The sequence below is a fragment of the Lepus europaeus genome, chromosome 14, assembly GCF_033115175.1.
Source record: "Lepus europaeus isolate LE1 chromosome 14, mLepTim1.pri, whole genome shotgun sequence".
NCBI lineage: Eukaryota > Metazoa > Chordata > Mammalia > Lagomorpha > Leporidae > Lepus > Lepus europaeus.
The window spans coordinates 36,986,570-36,997,288 of NC_084840.1; the positions used below are offsets into that span (position 1 = coordinate 36,986,570).

General features: G+C 49.2%; 1 protein-coding gene across 32 annotated transcripts in view; it reads left to right on the plus strand.

Moving 5' to 3' along the window:
- DISP1 (dispatched RND transporter family member 1) overlaps nucleotides 1–6,583 on the plus strand; it is a 191,053-nt gene extending 184,470 nt beyond the window's left edge. For all 32 annotated transcript variants that reach the window (XM_062210395.1, XM_062210418.1, XM_062210428.1 and 29 more), the window contains one exon: nucleotides 1,569–6,583. In XM_062210395.1, coding sequence (XP_062066379.1) covers nucleotides 1,569–5,171 — 3,603 coding nt within the window. In that variant the 3' untranslated portion in view covers nucleotides 5,172–6,583. The remainder of the gene's footprint in view (nucleotides 1–1,568) is intronic.
- Nucleotides 6,584–10,719: the final 4,136 nt, after the last annotated feature.

The window sequence follows — 10,719 nt, forward strand, 5'->3', positions numbered from 1 at the left end:
AAGAGCCATGTAATTTACAGCACAGGATTGTACATACTTCACTAGAATCCGGCAGCGCCAGTAGTGAAACGGCTTGTATGACCACCACAGCCAGGAGAAGGAACAGCGTTCTGAGAAAAACCCCAAGTGTGCCATCCTTGCTGGTACGCAGTGTCCCCATTTACCAGAAGAGAGTGTTCCCAACAAAGGATTTTAACAACCTGAATCAACTTATAGACTATGGCAGAAGTCATTGAATTTTTTTTTTTACTTATTTTTAAATTGTATGTATTTATTCAAAATCAGACAAATAATTTTTTTGTTTTTTTGACAGGCAGAGTGGATAGTGAGAGAGAGAGAGACAGAGAGAAAGGTCTTCCTTTTTGCCATTGGTTCACCCTCCAATGGCCGCTGCGGCCGGCGCATCGTGCTGATCTGAAGCCAGGAGCCAGGTGCTTCTCCTGGTCTCCCATGCGGGTGCAGGGCCCAAGCACTTGGGCCATCCTCCACTGCACTCCCGGGCCATAGAAGAGAGCTGGCCTGGAAGAGGGGCAACCGGGATAGAATCCGGCTCCCCAACCGGGACTAGGACCCGGTGTGCCGGTGCCGCAAAGCGGAGGATTAGCCTGTTAAGCCACAGCGCCGGCCTAGACAAATAATATTTTAATTTAGACACATTACCCCTCTCTACGCCTATTTCAGAAAACAGTTCTAGTCTGAATGCTTCATACATTTTGCCGTCAGTGGTTTTGATATTACCAGGGGCCATATTTTATTCACCAGATGGCTTTGCGTTACTCTCTTTGGGCTCCTGTACAAAATACCTTAGATTGGGTAGTTAGAAACAGCAGAGTTCTCTCTTACAGTTCTGCAGCCTGCTAAGCCTGAAACCAAGGAGCCAGCAGATTGGCTGGGGAGAGCCCATTCCTCGTAGACAGTGCCTTCCACCCACGCTCAGGGACCCCTGAGCTCCCTCCAACCCTGCTGTGAGGGCGCTCATCCCATTCATGACCTCCCAGAGGCCCTGTCTCTCACACTGTCGCGCTGGGAACTTAGGGAGCCACAGCATTCAAACCACAATGGTTTGCATCATCCCTCCCAACCCGTGTTGATTAAGATCCAGTAACTGTCACCGAAACTTGCCTGCTGATAAGCAGAAATTTCAGGCACAGGCACAGTTTTGTTTCCTGTAGCAGCTGGGCAGTTGTTTGCTGAATTCTGTAGGTGGCTAAACGTGAGCTTCACAACCTGTTCACTGTAGCGCTTTTTACCGACTTTGTTTACTAAGTGGGTGTTAATTTTATCTGCTTTCTAAAACTAAAGTAGCCTTGGTTGAAGCGGTTTCACACTTGTATGTCATCCCCCAACAGTAGTTTGCTGTTCAAAATAAATAACCTAGAGATAGTACCCTGTAATAAGAGATCGTTTTAGGGGGAAGCTCACGTGGTAATCAAACTGATCCTGATTTGAAAGGGGAATTGTTTAGCTTCTGTAGCTTTTCCTGTCCCTCGAGAAAGCCTGAAAACAGCCCAGCTGTGACCCCGTGTAAACCCCGCTCCTTCCCCGCGTCTCTGTCTCTGTCTCTGCAGATCAGATCTCATCCCCAGTTTGGCAACCTCTGCCAGAGGACGACTGCTGCTTCCTGCTGCCCCAGCTGGACGCTGGGGAACTACATCGCCATTCTGAACAACAGGTCGTCCTGCCAGAAGATCGTCGAGCGGGACGTCTCTCACACCTTGAAACTGCTTCGCACCTGTGCCAAACACTACCAGAACGGCACCCTGGGACCAGATTGCTGGGACATGGCAGCCAGAAGAAAGGATCAGCTCAAGTGCACCAACGTGCCGCGCAAATGTACCAAGTACAACGCCGTGTACCAGATCCTCCATTACTTGGTGGACAAAGACTTCATGACCCCAAAGACAGGCGACTATGCCACACCGGCTTTAAAATATAGCATGCTCTTCTCTCCCACAGAGAAAGGGGAGAGGATGATGAGCATTTACCTGGACAACTTCGAAAACTGGAACTCTTCTGACGGCGTGACCACCGTCACTGGCATTGAGTTTGGTATCAAACACAGGTTGTTTCAAGATTATCTTCTAATGGATACTGTGTATCCCGCCATAGCCATTGTGATTGTCCTCCTGGTCATGTGTGTCTACACTAAGTCCATGTTTATCACGTTGATGACAATGTTTGCGATAATCAGCTCCTTGATCGTCTCCTATTTTCTCTACCGCGTAGTGTTTAACTTTGAATTCTTCCCTTTTATGAACCTCACCGCACTCATTATTTTGGTCGGAATCGGAGCAGATGATGCTTTTGTGCTCTGTGATGTTTGGAACTACACCAAATTTGACAAGCCCCACGCCGAAACTTCGGAAACAGTGAGCGTGACCTTGCAGCACACCGCCCTCTCCATGTTCGTCACCAGTTTTACCACTGCCGCTGCCTTTTATGCTAACTATGTTAGCAACATCACAGCAATCAGATGCTTTGGCGTGTACGCGGGGACAGCTATCTTAGTGAATTACGTCTTGATGGTCACGTGGCTCCCAGCGGTGGTTGTGCTACACGAACGCTATCTTCTCAATCTATTCAGTTGCTTCCGAAAGCCCCAGCAGCAAGTCTACGACACCAAAAGCTGCTGGGCAGTGGCTTGCCAGAAGGGCCACAAAGTACTCTTTGCCATTTCAGAAGCGTCCCGAATCTTTTTTGAGAAAGTCCTGCCGTGCATTGTCATTAAGTTCCGCTACCTTTGGCTGTTCTGGTTCCTTGCCTTAACGGTCGGAGGGGCTTACATTGTGTGTGTCAATCCAAAGATGAAGCTGCCCTCGCTGGAGCTCTCCGAGTTCCAGGTGTTCAGGTCCTCTCACCCGTTTGAACGTTACGATGCCGAATACAAAAAGCTCTTCATGTTCGAACGTGTCCACCATGGAGAGGAGCTGCACATGCCCATTACCGTCATCTGGGGTGTGACCCCCGAAGACAACGGCAACCCACTCAACCCCAAGAGCAAAGGGAAGCTGACGCTGGATAGCAGTTTCAACATCGCCAGCCCAGCCTCTCAGGCTTGGATTTTGCACTTCTGCCAAAAACTGAGAAACCAGACCTTCTTTCACCAGACCGACGAGCAGGACTTCACCAGCTGCTTCATTGAAACGTTCAGACAGTGGATGGAGAACCAGGACTGCGACGAGCCTGCCCTCTACCCGTGCTGCAGCCACTGGAGCTTCCCCTATAAGCAAGAGATTTTTGAACTGTGCATCAAGCGGGCCATCATGGAGCTGGAAAGGAGCACGGGATACCACCTGGACAGCAAAACCCCCGGGCCGAGGTTTGACATCAATGACACGATCAGGGCCGTGGTGCTAGAGTTCCAAAGTACCTACCTGTTCACCCTGGCCTATGAAAAAATGCATCAGTTTTATAAAGAGGTGGACTCGTGGATTTCCAGTGAGCTGAGCTCTGCGCCTGAGGGCCTCAGCAGTGGTTGGTTCGTCAGCAATCTGGAGTTCTACGACCTCCAGGACAGCCTGTCTGATGGCACGCTCATTGCCATGGGGCTCTCTGTGGCTGTGGCATTTAGCGTGATGCTGCTGACAACTTGGAACATCGTCATCAGCCTTTACGCCATCCTTTCCATAGCCGGAACGATATTCGTCACCGTGGGCTCTCTTGTCCTCCTGGGCTGGGAGCTGAACGTATTGGAATCGGTCACCATTTCCGTGGCAGTCGGCTTGTCTGTAGATTTCGCTGTCCATTATGGCGTTGCCTACTGCCTGGCTCCAGATACTGACCGAGAAGGCAAGGTGGTCTTCTCTCTGAGCCGCATGGGCTCCGCGATTGCCATGGCTGCTCTGACGACCTTTGTGGCCGGGGCTATGATGATGCCCTCCACGGTCCTGGCTTACACCCAGCTGGGCACCTTCATGATGCTCATCATGTGCATCAGCTGGGCCTTTGCCACCTTCTTTTTCCAGTGCATGTGTCGGTGCCTTGGGCCGCAGGGTACCTGTGGTCAGATTCCTCTACCTAAAAAGCTACAGTGCAGTGCCTTTTCCCACGCCTTGTCTACAAGTCCTGGTGACAAGGGACAAAGCAAAACACACTCCATGAATGCTTACCACCTAGGTCCCAGGGGCCAAAAACCTGAACTGGAGCATGAGTTCTATGAATTAGAACCTCTGGCATCCCACAGCTGTACCGCCTCTGAGAAGACCACTTATGAAGAGACCCACATCTGCTCTGAGTTTTTAAACAACCAAGCAAAGAATTTAGGGATGCCTGTGCAGGCCGCTTACAACAGTGAGCTCAACACCAAGAACGAGCCCAGCTCGGCCCTGATCCAGCCCTCGCTTGAACAACACACCATGTGTCACTTGTTCTCTCTGAATCAGAGATGTAGCTGCCCGAATGCCTACAAACACTTGCAGTATGGCCCACACTCCTGCCAGCAGTTAGAGGACTCCTTGTGCCACCAGTGTGTTCCTACTGCCTGCGGCTTTGTCCAGATCCAGAATGGGGTGGCACATCGGAAGGCTGCACCCCAAGCCACTGAGGGTTACGTGCATCCCATCCCACACGCCCACCACTGCCCCTGCCTGCTGGGTAGAGCAAGCCCACCTGGAATGCAGAATTCTCTGCCCAGGAATTATTTCCTCCACCCAGTACAGCATATTCAGGCCCAAGAAAAATTGGGTAAGACCAGTGTCTCCAGCCTTCAGAGCATAGAAGAGCACCCGCCCGGGACCGCAGAGCCGTCACCATTTGTCTGCAGGAGCACGGGACCTTCACTGAAAGCCTGCGATGCTGAGGATAACCAAAGGGGACTCTGTGACCACAGAGACGTGGGGAACGTGGAGGGCAGTGCGGGCCCTGGAAGCAAGGTCTCTGGTCTGGGGAATCAGACCGACACGGCAGAGAGGAAAGTGGAGAGCTTGTCACAGACCGACGTAATCGCAAACTCAGAACATTGCAATCAGAATGAACCGAAATTTCTATTTAACCGTTTAATGGGGGAGGCTGGGTGTAGGTCCTGCCCCAACAACCCACAAGGTTGTAGCAGAGTTGTGAGAGTGAAGTGCAATTCTGTGGACTGCCAGATGCCAAACATCGAAGCCACTGTGCCTGCTGTGTTCGCACACTCGGAACTTCCCGGTGAAAGTTTGTTAATCAAAACACTGTAATAAACATAGCGCTACAGTCAGGCCCGGGCCTCGGTTGTTGTTTGGGAATGGAAGTCAAATCCAGAAGTTTAGAAAGGGAGCCCCGAACACCAGGGCACATGTGTTTCACATCATTGCAAATGATGGGATGTTTTTATTTATTTGTTTATTTGAACAGTGACCAATCCCAAAAATCCAATGAGTTCCAATGGTTATTGGATTGGCTGATTGGATATTATTGTTTCAAAAAGTATGCTTTTTACATTTATATCCAGCTTAAAAAAAATTGTCTCTCTTTCCGTCCTCCCTTAGCGCTGAATCAGAGATTTACAGTTTGAATCACCTGGAAGTTTCAGTGCCCTCAGGCAGTCACATTTACCCGATCTCTTGATTCTGGTGTATTTACTTGGCAGCAAGCAAAGCTTCTGATTGCTCAACATAAATACTAGGAATTGCCCTAATTTTAATAGCACCACTTCAGTGGGAATCCAAGAACTAAACCACATTAAAATTTACTTTCTGGTAAGGCTTAATTTAAAAATGAATTGTCCCAGCAGCTTAGTAGTACATTCCACTTGTTTACACGATGAGCCTACATAAAGCCATGACACAGTTTTACCCAAATTGAGGCCTTTCCCACATTAGCCCAAACAGCTAATTCTTCATGTACTACGTCTGCTAACCCAGGAGTCACAGATGACATCTTGTGTCAGCCCACAATTATGTTATTGCCACCAAACAGCATGACTGAAGAGATGTGCTCCCCCAAAATAATGCTCTACCCCAGGGGATACCCCGTGTGACGCAGGCAGACCCAGGTGAGGTCATACAGCATTCAGAGCAAGGGAACTGGTGGGACTTTGGCTTCCTTAATGCAACCATGTTCAGAAGGTTTCTTCCTCCTTTGTTAGTCTCAAAGACATGTCGGATGGTTTTACTGCACAGCTAGCCCCTGGAATGCTGAGCCCGCGGCGGCATCTTCAGTGACGCTTGTGTATCTTGTGTGAGATCAGTCTACAAGCATAGAGCAGTTGGAGCATGCTTTCTGGGTAATGCTCCCGATGACACAGTGCTCATCATAGGTGTCATCTGATACCACATGCATTCCAGCCCCGGGCAGGGAGAGCACCCCCGGAATTCTGCTGCTTTCTGGGTTTCTACTTCCAACTTGGTCCTCTGAAGAAAACGGGTGGAAATGTTTCTAAATACAATGTTCTCTTCAGAAAGCATACTAGCTTGTTTTCTAAGAATAGTTTTCCAAATCAGATGTGTGTATTATTCTAGCGCCTTAAAAAAAGGCTCTCAAGAGCTGAAAGGTTCTTATGGGTCATTGCCTCCAGTGCAGCTCCGTGCAAACACACTTCGGTTAAGTTGTTTTCCAGCTTTTGCTTGAATACTTAGTGACAAGCAACTCAATACATATCCAGCTTGGCTCAACGAAAACCTGTTGTCCTGTAGTTTTTCTGCCACTGGATCCTCATTCTATTCTCTGAAATGAAAACAGACCTCGCTGGTCTTCTGCCATGTGGTATCCCTTCAGATATTTGAGCACAGTAATCATATCCTCCCACTAACATCCCACTGCTTTCGGCTGATTTTCCCATGACTGGGTTTTAAGCAATTAACACACTGATTGAGCAACTTGGCTCTCTTTGGGGTAAGTTTGTCAAATTCCCTGAGCAAATGTGGTGCCTGGAGCCGACTCTGATAACACCACGAGAAAGAGGATCAGACCCAGAAGACCGGGTGGCACCCACCCCTGCTGGTTCACTCAACGACGATGGAAATAACTTGTGGCTCAAGTGTTACAGCGCCTCTCATGCAGCATAGAGGGCACCAAACCCACCAGGTGCCTCTCCCTTGACTGCTGCTTTTCTGCCCTGAAGGTCAGGAGGTGATGTCTGTCCCTCTGTATTCTGCTGGGTAAGGTGCAGTGAGGAGGACGAGAAGCCTTTGGAGACGGGACTAGCAGTACCTAACATGAGGGCCTTGGTTTTCTGCTGAAAGACATGCACATGAAGTCAGCTAGTGAAAATCTAGTGGCCCAAAAGCACTCTTGTTGGGCACGACACAAGCGAATTTAAAATTTTTTAAAATTTTTATTGAGAGTCAGTAATATATTTATAAAGAGAGAGAGAGACAGACAGACATATTTCATTAGCTGCTTCACTCCTCAAATGCCCGCAACAACTGGGGCTGAGCCGGGCTGAAGCCAGGCGCCCAGAACCCAGTTGGGATCTCCCTTAGGGGTGGCAGGGACTCAAGTAAGTACTTGGGCCGTCATCTGCAGCTTCAGAGTAGGAAGCTGGATGGGAAGCCAAGGTGAGACTTGGACTCAGACTCTGTGGCGGGATGCAGGTATCCCAAGTAGCATCTTTTTTTTTTTTTTTTTTTTTTTTTTGGACAGGCAGAGTGGACAGAGAGAGACAGAGAAAGGTCTTCCTTTTACCGTTGGTTCACCCTCCAATGGCCGCCGCGGTAGGTGCGCTGCAGCCGGCACACCGCGCTGATCCGATGGCAGGAGCCAGGTGCTTCTCCTGGTCTCCCATGGGGTGCAAGGCCCAAGGACTTGGGCCATCCTCCACTGCACTCCCTGGCCACAGCAGAGAGCTGGCCTGGAAGAGGGGCAACCGGGACAGGATCGGTGCCCCGACCGGGACTAGAACCCGGTGTGCCGGCTCTGCAAGGCAGAGGATTAGCCTAGTGAGCCGCGGCGCCGGCTCCAAGTAGCATCTTAACCGCTAGGTCAAACACCATCCTAGAGTGAATCTAAGGGTGATTGGAGGCGAGACTTTCCTTACAGAGTCCAGCCTGGACGACTTGTGTGTGTTGAGCGCCATTTAATTTAGAAACTGGAGTGAAGGAAGGCAGGAGACCTTCTCCATCTTCGCACAGGGCCTCTGTCCGGCTTTGCTGTTGTCTTGTGCCATGTATGCCCAGCTCCAGGGCTCACCGGGGGCCGGGCCTCCCCACTCCCCCCAAGCTCTGCTAATTACCCTGAACCTTGAGCGTGGCTGTGAACCCTTTCACATGGATTTTATCTGCAGATTTTGGACTTAGAATTGACTACATTTTTCACACAGGAATTCTTTTTTTTTTTTTTCCCTAAGAATTTATTTGCTGGATCTCAGAAGGCTTTTAAACTTCTTTTTAAATTTTTAATTCCTTGTTACTGGGTAGCAAAGAATCACTATTCCTAGTTGTGTTTCACAAAGGAATTTCTTGTACTGTCGTCTTCTGGATAATTTGTGAGGCAGACAAAGAGGTTAAATTACATGCAGGGAAAAGAGCGCTTTCCTGTTCGCGGTGAGATATGTGCAGCTTGGATGGAATTGGAGTATGGAAAGGCTTTACGTACTCTCTGTCACGAAAGCAGAACACATCTTCTCAGTCCTGAGTTCACGTTACCAGATTTGTTGCTGACTTGTTCCCTGCAAGGGCCCTTTCTAAATCCTGTTTGATTGAAGAGCCGAGTAGGCCAAGAGGAGACGATTTTCCCGGAGAAGAGCTGTATTGTTCAAAATAATTGCCTCGTTTCATCTGTGTGCGTGCGTTTCTCGGGCGGAACAGCCTTTCCTAACACAGGATTCTGAGAACTGCTGTTACATTTCATTACAGTGATCCGTGCCCCGGCCTCAGTCTCCCCACACTTGAGGACCTTTGCAAAAGGTGATGTGCAGAGCAGCTCCCGGCACGGTGAAACAGGACACTGGGAAGTGTCCCCGGTCCCCCTTGTCTCACATGGAAACCATCTTCCCGCCAGCAGTCAGGAGAGTTTCTGAATGAAATATGAGGAAACAATGGCTTTGAAAACAGCTGCATCTTTTCACTTTAATGAGGAGAGCCATTTTAGAAGGAAAAAATTAAACATGTGTTTAGAAAAAAGAATCCCAAGACTCAACCTTTCCCGTAAGGTTCAGACACAGCCATGAAAGAAGAATGTGTTGAAATCATGAAGGGGTTTTTAAATGTTTAATGCAGAAAAAACTGTCATGTCCACAAACACTTTGTACAATAGTGGATTTTTCCAAGAGGTTTGCTGACACTTAGTGTACACCGATTGTTCTTTAATCTATAATGTTTTATTTAACAGTCACTTTCATTAATGTTTAGTCTTTCTAAGTTTATTTGTTTGTATTTACTTGAAAGACAGACTGTAGAGACAGTGAGAGACACGGCTGGGGTGGAGGGAGAGATCACTCTTCCATCTGTTGTCAAATGCCAGCAACAGCTGGGGCTGGGCCAGGCCAAAGCCAGGAGCCTGGCATTCCCTTGGGTCTTCCATGTGGGAGACAAGGACCCAAGCACTCGGACCTTCCTCTGCCACCTCCCAGGGTGTTAACAGGAAGCTGATTGGAAGCAGAGCTGAGACGCCCAGGCACTCTGATATGGGGTGCAGGTGCCCACCCCTAAAGTTTGTTTTTGTACATTAAGGTTTCATATCTTTGCACTAAATATATAGGAAAATAGATCATGAATATTCATGGTCGATGAATACAATCTTGTGCCTTTTGTTCTTAACAGTGTTCGAACTGCCCCAGTTTGAAATTTTTTGCTAAAAGTCGTCATTTCTTGTTTCATTAGCTTTTTATTTTTAAAGATTTATTTATTCATTTGAAAGGCAAAGTAACAGAGAGGCGGGGCGGGGGGGGGGGGTCTTCCACCGCTGGTTTACTCCCCAAATGGCCATATAGCTGGAGCTGCACTGATCCGAAGCCAGGAGCCAGGAGCTTCTGGGTCTCCCATATGGGTGCAGGGGCCCAAAGACTTGGGCCGTCTTCTGCTGCTTTCCCAGGCCATAGCAGAGAGCTGGATCAGAAGTGGAGCAGCTGGGACTTCAACCAGCGCCCATATGGGATGCTGGCATTGCAGGTGGCAGCTTTACCTGCTGTGCCACAGCGCCGGTCCCCTCCATTAATTAGCTTTATGAACCACAGGGTAAACACACAAAGACAAGTCACTAGGCAGTCAGGGTCCACACAGCTTCCATTAGCCCCCGTAAGGCACCAGTTAGAACAGGAAGCCGACAGTGGGAGCGCCTAGGAGGCAGGCCCACTGGGCCTGGCTGCCCACGCTGTGCTCTCCTCAGACGTGGGGTGCAGGGTTGCGTGCACAGAAGCCACAGAGCACTCAGCAGTCGTCGTCCAAGGAACAGCTCTCTCTCACCCGGATGCTCTTCGAGAGTCGTGGTCCAGATTTGCCTTTAATTTTGAGTAAGAAGTTAAGTCACCGGCAAACTTGTTGAGTGTGGTGCTATGGAGCACGTGTCCTCTTCCTGGGGTTGCAGTACCACCCGACACTTCCCCTGTGCTCGCCTGGCCCCTAAATGGGGGCACAAGTTTGACGGACCGCTGACGACGTTGGTGGCTATGATCCCCTTGACCCTGGGACTAGAACAGTGAAACAAGTTAAGCCCCATGTTCTCAACTCAACTGGAGTAGCTGAAGTTTGACATTTACCCTTTGTAATCACTTTTTCTTGTAAGTTTCTGTAATGTAATCACCCTTCTAAAGAGGGAAGGGCAGGGGCCAGTGTTGTGGTACAGCAGGTTCGCATGCCATATCTAAGA